At 33.4% G+C, this 24,311-nt stretch overlaps 1 protein-coding gene across 1 annotated transcript in view; it reads right to left on the bottom strand.

The window, feature by feature from the left end:
• Nucleotides 1-6,515: 6,515 nt before the first annotated feature.
• The window catches only part of LOC114327417 (uncharacterized), a 46,739-nt gene continuing 28,943 nt past the window's right edge, over nt 6,516-24,311 (bottom strand). The window contains exons 5-6 of the mRNA XM_050642540.1: nt 14,019-14,069; nt 6,516-6,793 (exon numbers count right to left, since the gene is read on the bottom strand). Coding sequence (XP_050498497.1) covers nt 6,642-6,793; nt 14,019-14,069 — 203 coding nt within the window. The 3' untranslated portion in view covers nt 6,516-6,641. The remainder of the gene's footprint in view (nt 6,794-14,018; nt 14,070-24,311) is intronic.

The following is a 24,311-nucleotide window of genomic DNA, read 5'->3' as shown; positions in this document are numbered from 1 at the left end:
AGCTATGAGCATGGAGAAGTGGATGGAGATTGCTCAAGACAGAGAAAAATGGAGCATGTTGTCAAGTAGGCTAAAACCACGAAGGGTTGTAACGCCACGGAGTAAGTAAGTAAACTGGTAACCTCATAGCAACGAAACCATAGAAGAAATAGATAACAAAGGAAATAAATATGTATTAAAAATATATAATACTTTCTGCAATAAAAGGAGAATTTCAAAGAAAACGTAAGAGTGTACGAGTGGGTCCTAGTACTGTAATAAATTAAAATATGGAAGCGAAAATTGTGCCATATTAGGCCCTCCTAACGTTGACAATTACGTTGGCGAGTTTTTCACGATCTTCACTAATCGCAATAGTTATTCGGCACTGTGTATTTCAGTCCAATGACAAATGTTTTTGAGCCATGGCATCTGTTTCCTTCTAATTCTCTTGTAGCCCTTGGTTTTAACTTTCATGATAGGCTGAAGGATTTTGTACTGGTCTTCTTTTATATGCAGATACTATCAGAGTAATGTCCCTATAGTCTGTAGTTATTGCAATTATTAAGTTCATCACCCTTTTTATGCAGTAGGCATATTAATCCCTCTAGTGAATCTGCTGGTATCAATTCGTTCTGCTATATAAGCCCATTATAAATTTATAAAATTGATAACAAACTGAGTTTGTTTAATATAGCATTTCACCGTTAATATCTTTACAATTTTTTATTTTTGTCTTAAGTTCCTGGCGACTACTATTTGGATTTGTAATTTTAGTGGCAGAGCTAGACATTTCCCTTGGGAGGTGAAATTTGCCTTATTTGGGGGAACTTCCAATGAAACACCGACCAAAAGACATAAAAAAGATAAACCCAAACTACATAAAAGACATAAATAATATGCATTAAGTTCCCTTAATTTTCCTAACTAGCGTGTTTATTGGGTTTATTTTTTTGTCTGAGGGTTAAGTTTCATGTGAGCTAATATATTTTTATGTTTCAGCAATTTTTTTCTTTAATTTTGAATCTGGTTAGGGGGGGATATCCTCTTTTTCCCTCCCCGTAGATCCGCTACTGGTAATTTGTAGTATTGTCTTGTTTCATTTTTATTAAATATAGATACTTTGTAAGTCATTTAACGTTTTATGTTCTACTTCCACTTCTAAAGTCGATGGAAAGCTATGATTTTTCCTGTGCCTTGAGGCGTCTATACTCTTCTTTTTTTTCTCCGTGTGTAATCTGCTTCAAGAATTTTTTTATATGCTGCGTATTTGCTGTTTGTTGCAATCTCGTACTCATTATCAAACCACTGAATTATTTTTTTAAGTTATACTTCTTTAGGCACGATTGAGGGTGAAATTTTATTATTCCCGGCGCATTCGCACACCGACAGTATGGTATTAGTCGTTATACGGGCTCTGATTGGGTGTTGAAATGATCTGTCAATAATGTTCAATATGGAGGTTATCGGTAAACAAATGTTGTATAATATATTAGTTTTTATCGTTGTGAGGACAGAAACAAAAGCAAGTTTATAATTGTAGTGACTTTTAAATAGTTTTTAAAAGCCACAAGTATATAATTCTAAATATTTCAGTTGTATTGTAATAAAAAATTATCTTCATAACCTATTTGGAAAATGTAAAAAAATAATGTAGGTATTTACCTATTAGTAGGAGTAGGTAATGCTTTAATTTACATAATTTGATTTCTGCAAATCTTTATCTAATATATCGTTTTCTCACTCTATATTTTGTTGTATTTTAATTCCACAAAAATCAAACTAATTTGATTAAATTCATATAAGTAATAAACAACTGTCAAAAAGTTTATGATAGGTTTGTTCTAGCAAACAGTCAAACTAGTCAGAAACCGTCAGCAAACAGTTGGTCAGTGAGAGAACATAATACAGTCACCAGTGCTATCCCCTCTACTCGCGCTGGTCCACTATTCGCTGATGGTTTCAAACAGTTTGAAACTGCTGCTAGAACAAACCTGATGTAAACGTTCAGTAGGTGTATATTCCCACATGACATTTACGCGAAGGTGGCGCAATGGAAAAGCGATCTGGGCCTCGATTTTTGACCCTTCGCTTCGTTATCGAACGTATTCGCTTCGTATCTGTTTAGTATACGTAGCGAATACGTTCGATAACGAAGCGAAGGGTCAAAAATCGAGGCCCCGATTTTCGATTGGCGGTATCGACTGGAAGCGGGTTCAATTCCTAGTGCAAGTTTATATTTTTTTTATACATTTTATGATTGTAAGTATATTATATAATTTTTTTTTCAGAAAATACGTATTTAGTTAAAATTTTTGGCAACAATAATTATTATTGTTCAGAAATTATTTCTTTGTGGCATTTTTCAATGTGTTTGTGTGTGTTTTATTCTTTTATTTTTTTTTTATTTTTGGTATTGTTTGAATAAAATTTTTTGGAAAGTAATAAGTATTAAAATTAGTTTAATATTTAAATAAAATATAAATAAACTGTTTAAAGTATATTGATTTCGTTGAAATCATAATATAATAGAAGTATAACTTCTTACGTGCGTACAAAGTACACACACATTCTTTTTTCTCCCCTGCTTCTACCCAATATTTAATACCGAATTCTGAAATACAATATCTCGTATTTTTATCCAAAGCTGGTTAATATCTTGTTTTTCTTCTACGTTTTCTGTCCTTATTTTATCTTCTATTGGTTCACTATATACATTTGTTTTTTCCGGATCTCTTAGTTTGTGAGTATTTATTTTTTCCGATCTCCTTTTTTGATTACCTACGTATTTTCTTTCTAAACCGTGACTTAACCAAATAGTGATCACTATCTATGTTTGCTCCTCTGAAAGACCTAACATTTTAAAGGTTGAAATAGTGCCTTGCATCAATGACTATATGATCGATTTGGTTAATCGTTTCATTATCAGTAAATTTCCCAATTTCCTTATGCATGTCTTTGTGGGGAAATCGTGTCCCACCTATTACCATGTTCTTGATCATAGAAAAGTTTATGAGTCTTCGTCGGTTGTCATTTGAGTCTAAGTGTAGGCTCTCTTTACTGATGGTGGGAGAAAAGATATTCTTTTTTCTAACTTTGGCACTAAAGTTTGCTGCTATTAAAAAGCATGGATCCGATCACAATAAATTGCACTGTGATAATGTAGGTACCCGTAAGGCACATGCAAAATAAGCAGGAATCAGTTCAGAGTCTGGCTGCCATAGGTATTAACTTAAAGATTAATTGCCCAAGAAGCAATTGGACGTAATATTACGACGTCTTAACGTTGGATTAAATGCCCCAAAGTTAATACGCGACGTTGCGACGACGGTCAGAAAAACGCTATTTGCACCTAAGTGGGGAATAGAAATACGGGTTGCCTCGACGTCCCCCTCTCGACTTCTCAGCTCGAGATATTTTATCGTCAAATTACGTTAGTTTTTAGGACTTTGGTCTTGTAAAGTAATAGTATAAAATTCTCTACTACAGAAGTACAGCCGACACACTTCATTTTTACCAAATAGGTTAATAATCTTGGAGGATATTAAATAATCAGAAACTAAGATGCATGACGGCCTGTTGATACTTATTTAAGTAGGTTCCTACTCTATTCAGAATATAACCTAAGTGACTTGTATAATTATTTTATTAATCATCTGCCTTATTGCATAATGCGCTCGAAAATGTACAAACGCAAGGAAGTGTACTGTTAAACTAGGTATAAAAATTGCTAAAAACTGAACGCGCCTCAGAAATTTACAGGTTAAATCGAAATAACCGAAACGGTAAAAATAGAAATAACCATCGTAATTAAAAAACATATTATTATGTCTAGACCCATACAAAATTATCCTTGATTTATATACAGAGAGAGTCTGTAATTTGGAATAAATTCAATATCTCAAATACTAATTGTCTTTTTGAAAATTGCTTAGACCCGTCGATTAGTATTTCAAATTGTCCTTTTTGACATACAATAATAGTGTATACAGGGTGTCCCAATTTAGAGATATGACGTCATCGTTAATTTTCTTAAATGGCAACACTGTCATTTTGATAGCTATTTTGATAGGGTGTGTAAAGTTATACATCACTGCAAAATATCAAATTTTTATTCTCTACCATTTAAAAGATAATAAAAAATAACAATGTTATGTCTGTAATTTGGAATAAATTCAATAATTCAAATACTAATTGTTCTTTTGAAAAATGGTCAAACCCGTCGATTAGTATTTCAAATTGTCATTTTTGACATATAATAATACTGTATACAGGGTGTCCCAATTTAGAGATATGACGGCATCGTTGATTTTTTTAAATGACAACACTATCATTTTTATAGCTATTTTGACAGGGTGTGTAAAGCTATACATAACTGCAAAATTTCAAATTTCTATTCCCTACCATTTATAAAATAATAAAAAATAACAGTTATGAAAAACAAGTAATCAAATAATAATGAAATTTAACTATTTCAATTAAGCAAATGCTCATAATATTGCCCATTGACCATTTGACAATCATTGAGGGCAACATTATGAGCATTTGCTTAATTGAAATAATTAAATTCAATTACTATTTGATTACTTGTTTTTTACTACCTACTTTGTTATTTTTTATTATCTTGTATATGGTAGGGAATAAAAATTTGAAATTTTGCTGTTATGTAGGTATAACTTTACACACCCTATCAAAATAGCTATCAAAATGACAGTGTTGACATTTAAGAAAATCAACAATGACGTCAAATCTCTAAATTGGGACACCCTGTATACATTATTATTATATGTCAAAAATGACAATTTGAAATACTAATCGACGGGTCTGAGCATTTTTCAAAAAAACAATTAGTATTTGAATTATTGGATTTATTCCAAATTACAGACATAACTTTATTATTTTTTATTATCTTGTAAATGGCAAAGAATAAAAATTTGATATTTTGCAGTTATGTATAACTTTACATACCCTATCAAAATAGCTATCAAAATAACAGTGTTGCCATTTAAGAAAATCAACGATAACGTGATATCTCTAAATTGGGACACCCTGTATACATTATTATTGTATGTCAAAAAAGACAATTTGAAATACTAATCGACGGGTCTGAGCAATTTTCAAAAAAAAAATTAGTATTTGAGATATTGAATTTATTCCAAATTACAGACTCTCTCTGTATAAACAAAATTCTTTAATTAAAATCAAATATTTATTAAAATCTAGCAAAAAAATTGCCAAACATTATGTTTCAAAAAATGGCTGAACCATGGCGATCTTTCATTAATGGCGGATTTGACTCGCGACCTAAATTGCACTACATTTTAACTGATTTGGACAAGGACACCCCCTGCCGACCTTTAGTATAACCTATTTTTACCTTGCACACCTCGAATTTACCTATTGGTATACCTAATACGTCCTAAAGTAAGCGCAAACAACCTGGTCTTGACGACAGACTCCCGACGACCGGTCGTCGTCGTGAACACGCCTTAATCTGGTGGACGATTTGAGATTGTTTTTCTCAAAGAACAACTATATATTTTTTTAACTACATATATAGGTATTTCATTCAATAAATTGTTATTGTTAATATACTGTTTATAGAAAAACTAGAAAAACCAAGTGTAAAAAAGTAAGGTTATGTTATGCAATGTAATATCTGTCATATTATAGTCATATAAGTCAAGATGAGTCAAGTCAGATAGGCCCTAATCAGCAAATTTTTACATCGTTTTGTAGTTGGAAACTAAACAACCAATTGTCGAAAATTTACTTTACGACGTTGGATAGTCGTCGACGTTTTTTAGTAAATTACAGGTATCTTATAAAAAAAACTTTGACATCAGGTTAACGTATACAACTTTACTTAAGTACTACGTTGTTATTACCTACGTTGTATTGTCGTTCTCACCTTCCCGCAAGTACACGCAGCAATCTACCATAAACCTACTGAGAAAACACCCGACGTCTCCTGAACGTTGGGTTCAATACTAATAAATACTCTGTAATCCCCGACGTTGAGCTGTCGTTAAATGTCTTCCAGTAAATTACATTGTAGTATCGAGGTTATACCCGACGTCAGCTTAACGTTAAACCTTAACCTAATAATTAACGTTGGTATTCTCAACATTGGATTGTCGTTGTCGTCTTCCCGAAAAATACGTCTACCATACTCGATAAAACACCAACGTCCTCTGAACGTTGGCATCTATCCTAAAAAATACGTTGTAATTCCCGACGTTGAGTAGTCGTTGATGTATGCCACTGAATTGCACTTATACTACAGATAGGTTAAGACCGACGTCAGCTTAACGTCAAACCTTATCCTAATAATTGACGTCGTTATTCCCGATGTCGGTTGGTCAACAGATTATATTACTTATTAGCAGCAACGTTGGTCCATAGGAAAAACAGACGTTGTCCTTGGTTAAGGCTTATTGTGAACCAATTTTGTCCTTAAATTTAACGTCCCATTAGGACAAAATTGGTTGCAGGTCGTAAAATTGCTACTTGGGTGGCTATTGGTCAGTTAAAAATTCAAATTTTAAAAGATGTTTATTTTCTATTTATTACATAAACATTGTATTTTCCAGCAAATTTCTTGTGTCATTAAAAACTGTTAATATCTCATGTTACATATCTTCAGATCCAAATTGATTTCTTCATAGATAGATTATTTTTTGTCTGCAAGTGAGGAAAGGTGGCAACTTACATTCGCATTGGACTCTTCTATCTTTATTATCGAAACTCTTAAAGACAGTTTCCATTCTTTCGCCTAGTTTATACGTGTCCGTTCCAAATTTGCAAGTCAAACCTAAAAGAAATATCGTCAGAATTATATAAGCAATAAAATAGGTTTTAAGAGAAAATAATATGAGTTTATGTTATAAGTTATAGTATGGTATAACTAGATCCAAACCCAGACATCCAAAGTGAAAGTTATCCTCTAACACTAAATTATTCTATATGGTCCACATAATGTTCAGAAAAAAGTCACAACATTTTGGTGTGCGGTTTACCATGAACAATCTTTTATAGAAAAATGTTCTACATTAAATTTATAATAAAAAAGGCCCTATGCATAATCCTTCTAAAATGAACAGTTCCAAAGTTACGGAGGTAGTATAGTATAGTTGATCCAAAAAAAGGCCTAACCCAGACATCCAAAGTAAAAGTTTTCCTCCAACACCAAATTGTTCTATATGGTCCACATATTGTTCAGTAAAAAGTTACACCATTTTGAGCGTTCGGTTTGGCGGGGAGATGGGGGAGAATTCGGTAAATTAGTAGTTTTTTTACGTTTTTCGTCAATCTTTCTAAAACTATGCTTTAGCGTAAACAATGTTCTATACATCAAATTTAAAACAAAAAAGGTCGTATACATAATTGTTATAAAATCAACGGTTACAGAGTTACGGAGGGTGAGAAGTGGAGGTTTTCGATACTTTTTTTATTTTTTGGGCAATTTATAATATTATTACTGATGAAAGAAATTTTCTTTAACATGATTCAATGGCAGGTGGGATGTTAGTGATAAGCCTTGAAGAAACGTCAATCTCACCACCCAAAATGATCATCAATTGTCCAAAAATTATAAAAAGTATCGAAAACCTCCACTTTTCACCCACCGTAACTCTGGAACCGTTGCTTTTATAACAACTATGTATAGGACCTTTTTTGTTTTAAATTTTATGTAGAACATTTTTGTATCGAACATTGTTTACGCTAAAGCATTATTTAGAAATATTGACGAAAAACGTAAAAAAACTACTAATTTACCGACTTCTCCCCCATCTCCCCGCCAAACCGGACGCTCAAAATGGTGTAACTTTTTACTGAACAATAATAATAATAATATATCCGTTCTTTAACGGTAAAATATTGCAAAATCTCTAAATTTTAAAGAACCGCTTGGATTGACATGAAATTTGGCATACACATAGCTAACAAGTCAAAGAAAAAAAGTGATATTGTGCCGATATGTGCTTTTGCCCTGGGGGTGGTTTTCACCCCCTCTTGGGGGTGAAAAAATATTCGTCCAAAGAAAGTCAGGAAATGGATAAACTGTTCTATAGAGTTTTTTCACTAAGTCAATTCTTTTCGAGTTATTTGGCAGTGAACATGTTCATTTTTTCAACAAAATATCCACGCTTTTAGACGGTTTTTCGCAAATAACTCAAATAGTAAGTATTTTGTCGAAAAAATATTCTTAGCAAAAATATAGCCTGTAAAAATTAAAAAAAAATGGTGTATATATCACGTCTCAACACCTAGTAGAAGCAGAGTTATAGCTAATGAAAAATAGGTTCATATTCGTTAAATTCCAAATGGAATACTTTAACGTGAAATAACCAAAAATGAAGCACATATCGGGGAAAACTCATTACAACTTATTTAAAGTGTTAAAAAAAAGCTTCATTTTTGTTTTATAAAAAAAATTTCTATCATCAAAATTAAACAAGTTACGCTCAAAATAAAGTTAGTCCCTTTTGGTTTTGGTAAAAAAAGCGAGAAAATCACCCCCTAATTAGTATCTTAAATTAACTTAATCGTTACGACTTCACAAGTTTCTTGACTCGTGTATATATTTTTTATATGATCTGTAAGTTTCATCGGTTCAAAGTCGTTATTATTGAAAGGGCTGTAGTTAAAAGGGGTTGAACGAGTCACTGATCACGAATGTATGCAAATTTAGAAACACCAAATCTTAATCAATTTTTGTCTAACAGAAAAACAAAAAAATACATGATATTCAGAAAAGCAAATCTGACTTTTTTTTGTTTTTCGAGATTTTTGGTATCTCTAACAATTTTTAAGTTATTTTGAAAAAAACATATTTTTCAAAATTAAATTTTTAAAAATTTTACTTTGTAACCACTTTGAATCGATAAAACTTACAGATCATATAAACACAACATAAGTAAAATAATTTGTGGAGCGGTAACGATTAATTTCATTTAAGTTGCTAATTAGGGTGTGGTCTTCCTGATTTTTTTTTTGCAAAAACAAAAGGGATCAACTTTATTTTGAGCGTAACTTACTTAAATTTAATGCTAGAAACTTTTTGCAAAAACAGAAATAAAGCTTTTTTTAAACACTTTAAAAAAGTTATAATTGATTTTCCCCAAAAAGTGCTTAATTTTTTCGATATTTCACGTCGAAATATTCTATTTGAAATTTGGTGAATATGAATCTATTTTTCATTGGCTATAACTCTGGTTCTACGAGATCCAGAGACCTAACGCGTACACCATTTTTTTTACTTTTTTATAAGCTATATTTTTACTAAGAACGTTTTTTTCGACAAAAGACTTACTTTTTGAGTTATTTGCGAAGAACCGTTTAAAAATGTGGTTATTTTGTTGAAAAATGAACATATTCACTCGCAAATAACTCGAAAAGGGTTGACTTGGCGAAAAAGCTCTATAGAACAAAAGTTACTTAAAATTAGTCAGTTTATCCATTTCCGGACTTATTTTGGACATATATTTTTTCACCCCCAATAGGTAAATAACATTAATTTATCTTAAAGGTTAACAAAAAGGAATAAAATATAGTCTTTTTCGATCATCTGACTTCAAATTTGGGCTCCTCTTCTCACCTAATTCAGTTACTGTTAAATTTTGTTTATGGGACCTCCGAAAATCTCTCATAATATTCAAGAAAGGATTCCAAACAATTTCTGATGGGATTCTTCTGACGAACTTCGTTTTCTATGAGAATTATAATGATTTTTTGAAGGTGTTTTATCCATTTTTACCATAATTTTCACAATTTAAACATTTATAAGTGACATTTGTCCACAATATGTGGACCATATAGAACAATTTGGTGTTAGAGGCCAACTTTTACTTTGGATGTTTGGGTTAGACCTTTTTTGGACCAATTATACTAGACTACCTCCGTAACTTTAGAACCGGTCATTTTAGAAGGATTATACATAGGGACTTTTTTATTTCAAATTTAGTGTAGAACATTTTTGTATAGAAGGTTGTTCATGCTAAACCGCATAGTTTTAGAAATATTGATGAAAAACGTAAAAAACTAGGAATTTACCGATCTCTCCCTCTGCCACCCAAACCCGACGCTTAAAATGGTGTGACTTTTTTCTGAACAATATGTGCACCATAATATAGACCAATTTGGTGTTAGAGGATAACTTTCACTTTGGATGTCTGGGTTATGCCATTTTTTGGATCAATTGTATCATACTATTACTGATATAGAAAAAAAACTGATATAGAAGGGGTTAGTTCAAGATTCAAGTATTGATATTATCAACAAGCTTAAGACTTATTGTATTTTAGCCTAGCTAAAACTAAAACTAGACTTTGTTTGGTATTGAAAGTGAGTTATAAATGTCCATTAGATATAACAAAAGTCTTGTCGGTCAGATAGCCTAGCGGTATGAGGCGCTCGATCGACAAATCTAGCTAGAGGATATGCGATAGAGGTTCGAGCTCCGACTGGTGAATAGAAAAGTAAAAAGGTTAACGTCGTAATAATCCACTGAGACCGAAGACCATTTAAGTACCTACTTGTTTCCTCTCTCTGTTATCGGAAGTGGACTGAGAATATCCATTGCAAGTCATTTAAAAGGCTCTCTGCAAAGAAATTTTTACGACGACATCTTGTTCTAGGACCTTTTCTACCGTTACATAGAATCCAGTAAAATCTGTCTCGAACTCTGGCAAGTTGTCGTCTTTCGTGCATATTTCCGTACCAAAAATATCTTACTCCATTTTTAAGACATTCTCGTACAACTTTTAAGTCATTATCTTTCTTTTGGCACTTTTTAAGGTTTTGCAGGGAAGTCTGATCATCATCTTTCTCATTTCTTCAAGTCTTTTATAAAACAGACCTTACAGAATGATCAATGATCATTCCTCTCTTTTACCCCAAAATCCCCACATATCCTTTTACTTTATCTTTTGCAACTTTAACATTAAACACTAAAATTACTATTTTTATCTTCTTTTTTGAAGATGTTCACCTTCTTCTTCATGTGCCTTGTCCGTTGCGGACGTTGGCTATCATCATAGCAATTTTAATTTTGTTTGCGGCGTTTATGAATAACTCGATCGATGTTAGTCCAAACCATTGGCGTAAGTTTTGAAGCCATGAGTGCCTTCTTCTTCCGGGTCCGCGTTTGCTTTCTATTTTACCCTGTATTATCAGTTGGAGTATATGATATTTATTAAGTCTCATAATATGACCGAGGTATTCAAGTTTCCGTTTCTTAATTGAGAAAAAGATATTTTTTTGTTTTCCCATTCGGCGCAGTACCTCTACGTTGGTGGTGTGAGTCGTCCAGGATATTTTGAGGATACGTCGATACACAAACATTTCGAATGCCTCCAGCCTTCTCATTAATGTTTCCGTCAGTGTCCATGCCTCTGCGCCATACAGCAAGACTGGAAATACATAGCACTTTAGCAGCCGTATCTTTAGTGGGAGAGATTAGGGCCTATTTTACCACTAGGCCCTTGAGGCCCCTGTAAAACAAAGTAAATTTAAAAAATTATTTTAGTTTACGAACAGGACTTATATTCATAAACCATAATCCGTTCTTATCATAAAACTGCAATAAGAGTAGGTTGATTGCCTTGTCGGTCGGTATCAATAACAGTAACATCACTCCGAAGGATTAACAAGAGGTAGGATTAACAAGAGGTATCGGCACGTATTGTCATAATATTATTTATTCGAAATGCACTTTTAAATTTAACATTTAGTTTGATGTTTAATGCCGTTTTCTGAATAGATAAGGTATTGCATTAGTCGTTTTATTAAATTTTACACTTATTTTTCTTAACTAAGTAATCGTTTCATTATTATCATGAGTTACAAATATTTAAGTGGCAGTGAAAACGAAAAAAGCAAAAATTAAGAGAACAGGAACGACAGACACAAAAAGATGCACTATTATCATATTTTACACCCCACAACAGTGCGCAAAAAGGAAGTCCCATCCTGTTCTTCTTCTTTTACGGCACTACAGACCAAATTGAGCCTTGACCTTCTTTATTTTTTGCCTCCACCCTTGTTTGTCTGTGGTCAGCGCTTTCGGCTTTCCAACCGGTCTCTTTTCCTGCAACCTAGCGTTCAGTGCTCTTTTTGGTAGCCCATCCTCTCCAATTCTTATCACATGTTCGGCCCATTGCAATCTTTGTTTTCTAATGAAGTCTGACAGGGGTGTTTCGTTATAAAGTTGATAAAGCTCGTTATTGTATCGAATTCTGAAGATTCTGTTTCCCCTCACAGCTCCTAGTATTCTCCTCAGTACTTTCGAATGTGTCAAGTTTGTTTTTGGATGTTTCTTTCAGGACCCATGCTTCACTTCCATAGCATCGTATTGGTCGAATTAAGGTTTTATAGATTCTTATCTTTGTATTTCGGTGGATACTTTTAGACCTAAATTTATGGGTGAGGGCAATATAAGCTGTATTTACTTGCGTTATTCTCTTCCGTATTTGCCCTTCTTCTCTTCTTCTGATCCGTCGGCATATATTTCTATTCCCAGGTATGTAAGCTTTCCAACCGTTTCAATGTCATCTTCATGTATAATGTTTTGTGGGACGACTATATTTATTCTCGTCTGTATCATTATTTTCGTTTTTTCTGTGTTAATTTCCAAACCTAGCCTTTTCGTTTGCGTTTTTAACTCTGCGTATGTTCCCTGTGCTCCTGTTGATGTTCTACTCAAAATATTAATATCATCGGCATAAGCGGCCAGTTGAACGGTTATGTTGGTCAGTAGGTTTCCTCGTCCAGTTTGCATTTGCCCAACAACCGCATAACCCAGTGCCAGGTTAAACAATGTTGGGGCCAGCCTATCATCTGCTACAATCCCTGCGAGATTTTGAAAAAGTCTGTCCGGTGGTTTTGTACTCGTACACATGCCTGAGTTTCATTAATTGTGGCTTTAATGAGTCTAATTAGCTTGTGTGGTATGCCAATTCAGCCAATATATAGTATAGTCTGATCCTTTTGACTATGTAAGTCGTATGCCTGCTTGAAGTCTACAAACACGTTGTGAACATCAATGTCGTGTTCTCATGATTTGCTCAAGACCTGCTGGACTGTAAATATTTGATCCATTGTCGGTCTTCCCCATCTGAAGCCCGTCTGATACTCTCCAAAAATAGGTCTGGATCCCGCGTATAAAAAAAAGTTGATTAATAGCAAGCTGAAAATTTGTTAATAGCTTAAGGGTGTCTAGTCGGACAAACTTTGATATATGGGAACACTGGAACAGGGGAAGTTTTAATTGTGGAACAGGTTAAAAATTTGGAACGGTCAGACCACGAAAACGGCACATTTATTTTGTCCGACAGAATAGACTTAAACTCTCCGAACAGAGATTAAGCTCTCATGCAAAAATCAGAGTGCTATTTATCACCAAATGGGCGTTTTAATGAGTGGAACATGTAGAATATGTCAAATGACAGGAATTATGACAGGTGATAAATAGCAGTCTGATTTTTGCATGAGGGCTTAATCTCTGTTCGGAGAGTTTAAGTCTATTCTGTCGGACAAAATAAATGTGCCGTTTTCGTAGTCTGACCGTTCCAAATTTTTAACCTGTTCCACAATTAAAACTGCCCCTGTTCCAGTGTTCCCATATATCAAAGTTTATCCGACTAGACACCCTTAAGCTATTAACAAATTTTCAGCTTGCTATTAATCAACTTTTTTTTCATACGCGGGATCCAGACCTATAATATTTTCTGCTGGTGGTTGGAGCCGCTGGTGGGGTGCCTCGGGCCTGATTTGAAATAAAATAGGCTCTGGGAGAGATATATGTCGGAATGGGTGAATATATTTTTCATGTTGTTAAATGTTTCACCTCTGTACTAATACTTGCAGACAAAACACTGCATCGCTTGTATATTCACCATTGAAAATAAACTAGTGTTCTGGTCGCGCTATAGACATTAAAAAACGCGTTATATATTAATAATTATTTTGTAGTCTCTATCACTTTGTTTCGCTTAATTCTTTATGATTTGTTAATTAATAGTAAGCACATTTTATACCTGTATCTTTCTCCGCTTTTGGATTAGCAGCTACCCTTGTTATATTTGTACCTAAAAAAACAAAAATATATTAAAAAAATATATAATTATTGAATCGGTCATTTCAGAAACAACACGGGTCAGATATTTTAGTTTTAATCCAGGGAAAACAGAAAAGTCAGTCGCAGTTAAGAGCGTAGGCGCAAAATTTCGGGTCAATGCTTTTTAAATGCATTAATTTTTTCGAGTCCTGAAAAACTAATAAATATTTTTGAAAAATTTGAAAAGATTTGAAAAATTTAAACGCAGAATGAAGTATTACTTTATTACCGAGGGCCGAAAGTCCCTCAGAACAAAATAATTTTCTTTTGAATGAGATATTTGAAATTAAAAATCACGCTCACTTTTCTCTTCTTTTTCGCGCAATTGAAAGATGAAAGCAATTGGGAGAGACCTACATTCAGGAGTGAATGGAAAGTTTTTGACGAAGAAAAAGAAGTAAATAAGCAATTGGGCTTCGTAAGTTCTAGGTTTTCACCCAAAGTGGTAGAAAGTAGAACTGGAAGTTGATATTTGAACTCTTCGTGCAACTTTGCGTCGATTGATATACGATTTCACCAATTTTGAGTCATTTTTGCTAATCTTCCGGTCATTAATTTTTACCGGAAATGACATCAAAACCGGAACTAAATATTCGATCTTGAGTTTTCAATACGCGATAACTGCTATATCATAATGTACTATTCCTGCGCCTATAATGTGGTACTTCCAATCATCATCATCATCACGTAGCGCTATACCCTAGGTGTTCCTAGAATGTTTATTTTTCGGAGATCTGATTGGATCTTATCTCTCCATCGCATTGGGACGTCCGAGTAGTCTTTTGCCTGTAGGAATCTCCTCCCATACCAGTTTTACAAGTCTCTCGTTATGAAGTCTGTGCACGAGGTCTGCCCATCTTAGTCGCTGTGATTTAATTTCATGGAAAATATCGGTGTCATTGTAGAGTGCTTTTAATTCGATGTTGGTTCTGATCCTATACTGGTTTGTGTTAATGTCGTGGTGAGGTCCGAAAATGTTTCTAAGTATTTTTCGTTCAAAACGTCTGAGCTTTTCTTCGTTTGATTTGGTCATGGTCCACGTTTCGCATTCATATTAGTACAGGTCTGACGATGGATTTATAGATTTTGATCTTGGAACTTCTTGTAAGATTTTTTGATTTTATAAGCTTATCCAGTGCGAATAGACAGCGATTTGCTGATTGGATTCTGTCTTTTATTTCTTCAGTAACATCGTTGTCACCTGTGATTACGGCCCCCAGATACTTAAAACCTTATACTCTTTCGAAATTAAAGGTGTTGACCGTCACATTTTGTCCTATCCTGTCTCTTCGTGTCGTTCTATTTATACACATATATTTCGTCTTCTCTTCATTAATCCTCAGTCCTACTTCGCTTGTTGCTCCTTCCACCTTGTTGAAAATGACTTTTGTGGATATAATGAAGTCTACAACGAGATCAATGTCATATGCGTAAGCTAGTAATAACTTGGAACCTTGAACCGATAGCAGTTCTGTTTTTATTTCGGCCGACCTCATGGCTAATACAAGGTTTAAAAAGTAGTGGAGATAACGCATCACCCTGTTTGAGTCCACTGTTGATTTCGAAGCTGTCAAACAGTTTATTATTTACACGTACTTTTGATATTCCACCCTCCATAGAGACTTTAGTCATCCGAATGAGTTTCTTTGGTATTGAGAACTCCGCCACGGCATTCCATACTTGGCTTCTTTCTACGCTATCATATGCCTATCGAAAGTCTATGAAGAGATTGTGTATGGGTCTGTTATACTCCCATCCCTTTTCTAGAAGTTTCTTCTTCTTCAAGTGCCGTCTCCTAATCGGAGGTTGGATATCATCATCACTATCTTTACTTTATCCACCGCTGCTCTAAAGAGTTCTATAAAACTGCATCTAAACAAGTCCCTTAAATTCTTTAACCATGACACTCTCCTTCTTCCTATACTCCTTCCGCCTCTTATCTTTCCCTGTATTATCAGTCTTAGCATTTCATATCGCGGTCCCCTCATTACGTGTCCCAGATATTGTAACTTTCTTATTTTTATTGTGTTTATTATTTCGCATTCTTTACCCATTTCTCGCAGTACTTCTGTGTTCGTTTTCCTCTGTGTCCATGCTATTCTAAGCATTCTTCTGTAACACCACATTTCAAATGACTGTAGCTTATATATGTGTTCTTGCTTTAATGTCCAGCTTTCAAGTCCATATTGTAGTATCGAGAACACGTAGCATCTCAAAGCTCTTGCTCTCAGTTCTAAGCTAAGGTCTTTGTTGCAGAGAACTGTTTTCATTTTTACAAACGCATTTCTTGCTATTTCTATCCTGGTCCTTATTTCTGTTGTTTGATCATTTTTCTCTGAAATCCCGGTTCCTAGGTATTTGTATTTATCAACCCTTTCTATCGGTACATTTCCCAAATGTATGCTTGTTTGTATGTTTGTTTTCTTAGTTATTATCATGTATTTGGTCTTTTTTATATTCATTTTTAGTCCATATTCTTTACAGAAATTGTTTGTTTTGTTCAGTAGTAGTTGGAGTTGTTCAGCAGAGCTTGCTATAATCACGGTGTCATCTGCATATCTTATGTTGTTAATAGATCTTCCGTTAATTATTATTCCTTCACTTTGAGATAGCAATGCTTCTTCAAAAATGGCTTCACTATATGCATTAAAGAGTAATGGAGACATAATACATCCCTGCCGAACTCCTCTCCTGATTTCAATTTCTGGACTGGGTTCGTTATCTATTACAATTTGTGCTCTTTGATTCCAGTAAAGGTTTGTTATTATTCGTAAGTCCCTTTTGTCTATGTTTTTTGTCTTTAGAATTTGGACTAATTTTTCATGTCTTACTTTGTCAAAAGCCTTCTCAAAATCAACGTAACAAACATGCACATCCACATTCATGTCCATGCATCTTTGAGCTAACACATTAAAAGCAAATAACGCCTCTCTGGTTCCTAGTCCGTTTCTGAACCCAAACTGACTATCATCTATTCCTTCTTCTAGTTTTTTGTTTATACGACCATGTATTATTTTCAAGAATAATTTGAGAATGTGACTTATTAATGATATTGTTCTGTATTCACTGCAATCTTTAGCGTTTGTATTTTTAGGGATAGCACAAAAGGTTGAGAGTAACCATTGTTTTGGTATGTTTCCTGTTTTGTACACTGTGTTAAACAAGTCTACGATAATGTCTAAGGTTTCATCATTTATACATTTTAAGCTTTCTACTGGGATTTGGTCTGGACCTACTGCTTTACCATTTTTGCTGTTTTTTAATGCCGATTTAATTTCTTCTTTTAATATCTTCAAAACCGTATCATCTTCTACTTCGACTTCCATCTGCTCTGTTCTATTGTCTTTGAACAATTCATTTATGTATTCTGTCCATCTCTTTAATTTTTCGTTAGTACTCAACACAAGTTTCCCATCTGTATCTTTTAGTATTCCCGGTTTTCTTTTTCTGTTGATCTGCGTTAATTCCTTAATTTTTTTATGTGTGTTAAAATTATCATGTCTTTTCTGGTGTTCTTCTATTTCTGCGCATTGTTCTTTTAACCACTGTTCTTTAGCCTGTTTAATTTTGGATTTTATTTGTTTATCCACATTTTTGTACATCTGATTATCTTTGTTTTTATGCTGACGTCTTTCTTCCATTAAATCTAAGATTTCTTCCGTCATCCATTGTTTCTTTTTGTATCTGGTTGGTGTAAGAATTTCTTTTTGACATTTATCTATTTCTGTCTTTATTAATAACCATTTTGTCTCTGTTTCAGTATTTTGCTGGATTTGTTCTTTAACATTCATTAAACGGTTATTAATTTCATCTGTCAGGCGTTGTTTTATGAGTGGGTTTCTTAGTTTACTTGTATCGATTTTTACATCTGTTGTTCTGCGTTTTATTATTTTCATTTTGAGCCTAATTTTGGTCACTACTGGGTTGTGATCTGATCCTATGTCGGCACCTGGATAGGTTTTTGAAGATATAATTGCGTTCTTGTATCTTTGTCTAATCAATACATAATCTATTTGGTTTCTTACAATTCTCCCTTCTTGATCTGCTGGTGACTTCCAGGTATATAGTCTTCTCTTTGGCATTTTAAACAATGTATTAGTTATGACAAAATTATTGTTTTGGCAAAATTCGATAAGCCAGTCACCTCTTTCGTTTCTGTTGCCCAGACCATATCCTCCTGTACATTCTAGAAGCTGTCTCAGCGTAAATAGTTGATCTATTGTGAATCTGTTTGCCCTAAAACCGGCTTGCTATTCTCCTAGGACATTTTCAGCATAGGGGGTTAGTCTACTAAGAATGATGTTTGAGAGGGTTTTATATGCCGTGTTTAGGAGTGAAATTCCTCTATAATTCGCGAATTTTGTTTTGTCCCCTTTTTTGTGGATGGGCACTATGATGTTTTCCTTCCATCTTGCTGGTATCCTTTCTTCTAACCATATTTGTGTTATTAACTGGTGGATTTGGCGATGTAGTGCGTCTCCACCATAATTCAGAAGTTCTGCTGGTATATCGTCCGTACCCAGCGCTTTGTGATTTATCAGCTTATTTAAGGCCTTTTGGGTTTCTTCAAAAGAGGGATTTTCGACGGGCATGTCCGCTGTGATATAGATCTCTTCTTTGTGCTGTTCTTTCTGTATTTACAAGGTCCCTGAATTCCCCTTTCCATTCTTCTGTTAGTTCTTTATCGTCGATTATCTTATGACCTTGATTGTCTCTCAGTGTATGGATAAAATTGGTTCTATGTCCTCTTTTCTCAGTGGAAATTGTTTTATAGAATTCTCTGGAACCTGGTTTGGGTCGGTCTCTCTCCATAGCTTCATATTTTTGTTGTTCGTAGTTTCTTTTCTTTGTGCGTATCATTTTTCTTGTTTCTTTTCGGCAGTCGTCGTATTCCTTTTTACTTTTGTCTGTTTGTGGTTGTATCCATCAGGGATTCAGAATAACATCTTTAAATTCGCTATTTTTTACACAGAAACCAATCTTGTTTATCTTGCATTGCAATACATTAAATAAATTATCTGAGAAAAGCAAGGTTAAAAAATTAAAATTAAAATAATTTTTTAAACTATCCAAAAATCCTCTCGGGCTATTTATGGTTTCTGCATCCCACTTTTCACATTTTCACCAGTCTCCAAAACCCTAAAATATATTTATAATATATTTATATAAATATTTAGTATTTATAATATAAATAAAATTCTATATATATTTATTTATATAAATAATTAAATAAAATCAATATCCATAATTCCACAAAATCAGTCGACGAAGCCCGTCATTGTCAAATGCTGGTAAATCCCATTTAAACTCACGAAAACAGCTCTTTGTATGCAATTCACAAAATTGCTTATAAGCGAAAGATATGCCCGAAATTTGAACTTGCCCCTCAGAGTGTAACCCCGGTAATTTTTACATAGGTTGAGGAGAAGCAAATTTGACATCAGATTATCTGCCGACATGTCTCCGAATACCAACGTAGAAATACGATCATGGCCTATGATGGGTCCGCGTCCGCGTACGGAACGAAAGCTTGCTCTTGCTATTAGATGCAGCATGCATTGCTGCTTACGAGTATTTCATTGCTTTGTTATTTACTGTATGACAAAAATAGAGTAAAATACGTTTGTCTTTTCTTATTACTTACTGCTTGTATTACATAATTAAATATTCTCGTATGCAACTTAAAATCCTGCTTATGTGTTTGTTAAATTTTTTTTGAAAATAATCTCAGGTAGTCAGTTGGTACGGTATTACCTACGGAAACCAAGGGAAGCAATGCTTCCCTTACTTCCATGGACCGCACGCCCCTGGTATCCATGTCTTCCTTACTGTTTGTCTTTTTTCCAGCTGTTTCCGACATTCCTCGTCATAGGTACCATGTTTTTGCCCTCTTCTGCCTACTCCTCCCAAAGATCTTGTCGGCTGTCTTGGTTATTATTTCGGCAGTCGTGTCCCACAGCTCTTCTATATCATTATAAACTGTTTCAGAGTTCAAGGTTTGTTCAAGTTGTTCTATATATTTTTGATGTTTCTCTGTATTTTCTGCATTTCGTCCATGTTCCATTGTAGGTTCATTGTTGTTTTGTTGTATTTGTGGCTAGATATTCTGGATTTGACTTTTGATCTGACTAAGTAATGATTTATATGTCTCCGTCTATTCCTCTGAGGCTTCTTTGAGGTACTTCCAATGACACCTTTTTAAACGGAAGTAATATAAATGCCGAATATAAATTTATTCTCGTTTTGCTAAGGCGTGTCGAGTAATATAGTATAGATTGTACTATTTCGGCGACTTTAAAACACCCTTGTTGAGCTGGCCCCCCCACTTGCAAAAATTAAAAACAAATAGCGCTGTTTATGAGCTATTTCTGAGCTTTCATATTCCGCACATCAAAAATTTTGAGCTCGTTACACTGAGCAGGAATTTAATATTTTAATGGGGGGGCTGACTCAGCCCCCCTCCACTACTTAAAAATAGGGATATTGAATCGATCTTTGTGACAGAATTACGAGCTATTTATGAGCTCTTGAAATGATATAGTTTCGATTTTTGAGCTCATCCCCGTCACCCCCAAACAACCCTTTAATTGATTTAACTTAAGAGAAACATGCTCAAAAAAATTAAAATATATCGTATCGCATATAACGAGCGATCCACAATTATTGGGATCAAAGCTAGCCGTGCAAAAAATTACGTATGTCTTGTTTTAATCTAAATTTATATCATTGGTTTATCAATTAATTTTGATTAACATTATAAAACATAAAAAATCAGTTAAAACCTTATAACACAGAACTTTATTCAAAAATAAAAAGAATTAACAAAATTATAAGTAACAATAATAAATAAAATCAAACAAGATGCTGTAAATGTCCACCACCAATATCTCTACATAACCTAACTTTTCTTGTTAAGTTGACGTACACTGCAAAGTTGACGTAAACTGGAAAGTATATCTGAATTAAGAATAGACATGCACTGTATAGCTATCTCTGTCGTTCAGAGCCACCTATGGTGACAATAAATTTGGATCACACGTTATAATTCCTATAGCTTATATATTCTAAGAATAAACTCTTAAATCAAGCGCATTTCGATTATTGAGTTACAACCCCTTCGCAAGAAAACCACCCCATCTTCCTGGCTTAAGAGTGAGTTGTACTTAAAATGCATTAACTTAATTAGTTGGCGACTACATATCATTTAATAATTTATGAGCTCCCAAAATACGCGCATTAAGATCATTAAATGGCAATTCCTTTTGTATAGTGCCGTCACTGAAGGTAAAAATCAACTATTACCTTTAATTTCAGTGAACCTTCATCGATTTTCACGAAAATTGGTGAGAGGTTATAGGATACATCAAGAAACAAAGGTGACATGGTGCTACCTTGCGCCTTTACCCTGAGGGTGGATACCGCCCCTTCTCGGGGGTGAAAATTATTTTATTAAAAATACTTCCACAAATCGATAGTAGGACAAATTATAAGTAGAATTTGTTATAATAAAGTTATTAAAATAAATCAATACTTTTTGAGTTATTGAAGATCTAAGATTTTAATTTTTCGTGAAAAAAATGCATGTTTTAAAGCGGTTTTTCATACATCACTTAAAAATTGTAAGTTTTTACAAAAAAGTTATCATTACCAAAATTAAAGCTTTGGAAAACCGTTTGTTATTAATTCAAAGAGAGTTATAGGTAATCATGTATTTTTTTTCGGCGTGTACTCAAATCTAATTATTCAAGCCTAACTAACAGGAAACCGATGCATTTTATAAAATATACTTAATATAAATTTGTCAAAGTACTCAGAAATACCTATTAATTGAGCACCGTAAGAAGTTAATATGATCAAAGTTAAGCAAATGAACATGAAAATAATAGGACCCTTTCAAATTTTTTAGTAAAAAATGAAGAATAAAACGAACGGCATCTCCACAAAAAAGAAAATCTTTAGTAATTCCTATAAGACTTTATTTACTTTAGCATAAGTAATGACCTTGAACATTTTGACCGATTTAGAATGCATATTGTTAAAAGATATATTTTATATGATTTTAAAAAATCAAAACTTTTCAAATTTTCGTAAATTATTTGCTTTTGATAATAACTCCAACAATACTCGATACACGTAAAAAATTCTAGATAGGTAACGAAATTTGAGTTTTTTTATTAGCAAAGATTTTACTTGTCTTTTGATTTGTGTATGAATCAAAATCACCAAGATAGAAAACGTTTAAGTCTAAATTTTACTGCGAGAACAATGTAACTGGAGCCCTTTAACCTATTATCCTAAAAAAAATAAAGTATTTGAAAATGTAATACAGTTTTATAGCTCTTCAAATTATCTTTCAAATAGTTGGATGTGCCTGATACCATAAAAATTAACAGAGTTATTCGATTATTCGAAAAAAAACACAATTATTTTTTTGGAAAAATTTTTGGATTATAAATTTTGATGCTATCAACTTTTTCTGAAGCTTATTTGATAAGCATTTCTAAGTACTTTGACAAGTATTTTGTAAGTGTTCTCGTTATTTAAGCTTGGATCCTTAGATTTAAATACTCGCAGAAAAAAAATATATATGTATATATTCAATTGCCTATAACTTACTTTAAATTAACATTAAATGGTTTTACAAGTAAGGAATTTATTATAGTTTTTATTAGCTTCAATTTTAGTAATGAAAACATTTTGTAAAAACTTACAGTTTTTGAGTTATTTATGAAAACTCGCTTTAAAACATGCATTTTTTCACGAAAAATTAAGATTTTTGATCTTCAATAACTCAAAAAGTATTGATTTATTTTAATAACTTTATATAACAAATTTTGCTTAGAATTTGTCCCACTATCGATTTGTGGAGTTATTTTTAATAAAGTAATTTTCACCCCCGAGAAGGGGTGACATCTACCCTAGGCAAAAACTGCAAGTTGGTACCATGTTATTTTTGTTTCTTAAGGTATCCTCTATCCACTCACCAATTTTCGTGAAAATTAATGGAGGTTCACTGAAATCGAAGGTCGCAGTTGGTTTTTACCTTCAGTGACTGCACTATAGAAAGAAAATTGCAATTCAATAATTGAAATGCGTGTATTTTGTGAGCTCATAAATTATTAAACGATATGTAGTCGCCAAATAATTAATTTAATTCATTTTAAGTACAATTCCCTATTAAGCCGAGAAGATGGGGTAATTTTCTTGCGAAGGGGTTGCAGCTAAATAATCGCAATGCCCGTGATTTAAGAGTTTATTCTTCGAATATATAAGCTATAGGAATTATATCCGCGATACGTTATATTTTAATTTTTTTCAGCATGTTTATCTTAAGTTAAATCAATTATAGGGTTGTTTGGGGGGCTAATCAACTAAAGCTAATCAACTAATCAGCTAAATCAATTATTAAAGCTATACGAATTAAACTACTATTAACTTTTTTGGAAAAACTTACAGTTTTTTAGTGATTTACGAAAAACCGCTTTAAAACATGCATTTCTTTCACGAATAATTAAAATCTTTGAAGTTTAATAACTCAAAAAGTATTGACTTATTTTATTAACTTTATATAACAAATTATGCTTATAATTTGTCCTTCTATCGATATGTGGAGTTATTTTTAATAAAATAATATTCACCCCCGAGAAGGGGCGGTATCCACCCTCAGGGTAAAGGCGCAAGGTAGCACCATATCACCTTTGTTTCTTGAGGTATCCTATAATCACTCACCAATTTTCGTGAAAATCGATGAAGGTTCACCGAAATTGAAGGTAATATTTGATCTTTATCTTCAGTGACTGCACTATACAAAATGAATTGCCATTTAATGATCTAAATGAGCGTATTTTGGGAGCTCATAAATTATTAAATGATATGTAGTCGCCAAATAAATAATTTAATGCATTTTAAGTACAACTCTCTCTTACGCCGGGAAGATTGTTTTCTTGCGAAGGGGTTGTAGCTCAATAATCGAAATGCGCGTGATTTAAGAGTTTATTCTTAGAATATATAAGCTATGCAGAGCTTCCCAAACCGTGCGTCGCGACGCCCTGGGGCGTCGCGGCGTTGTCCCAGGGGCGTCGCCTGTCAGCGCGGACTTTTAATACAGAAAATATATTTATTTGATTTTAAATGTGTAAAAAATATAAAAAGATGTATTAATAAATAAATTAAATAAAAAATATAACATCAAGTCGATAGACCCTTGAAATGC

This window comes from Diabrotica virgifera, chromosome 2 (assembly GCF_917563875.1).
Source record: "Diabrotica virgifera virgifera chromosome 2, PGI_DIABVI_V3a".
In the NCBI taxonomy this organism is placed as follows: Eukaryota; Metazoa; Arthropoda; class Insecta; order Coleoptera; family Chrysomelidae; genus Diabrotica; species Diabrotica virgifera.
The sequence above is the reverse complement of the archived record's forward strand: the minus strand, read 5'-3'. Positions and strand labels throughout refer to the sequence as shown.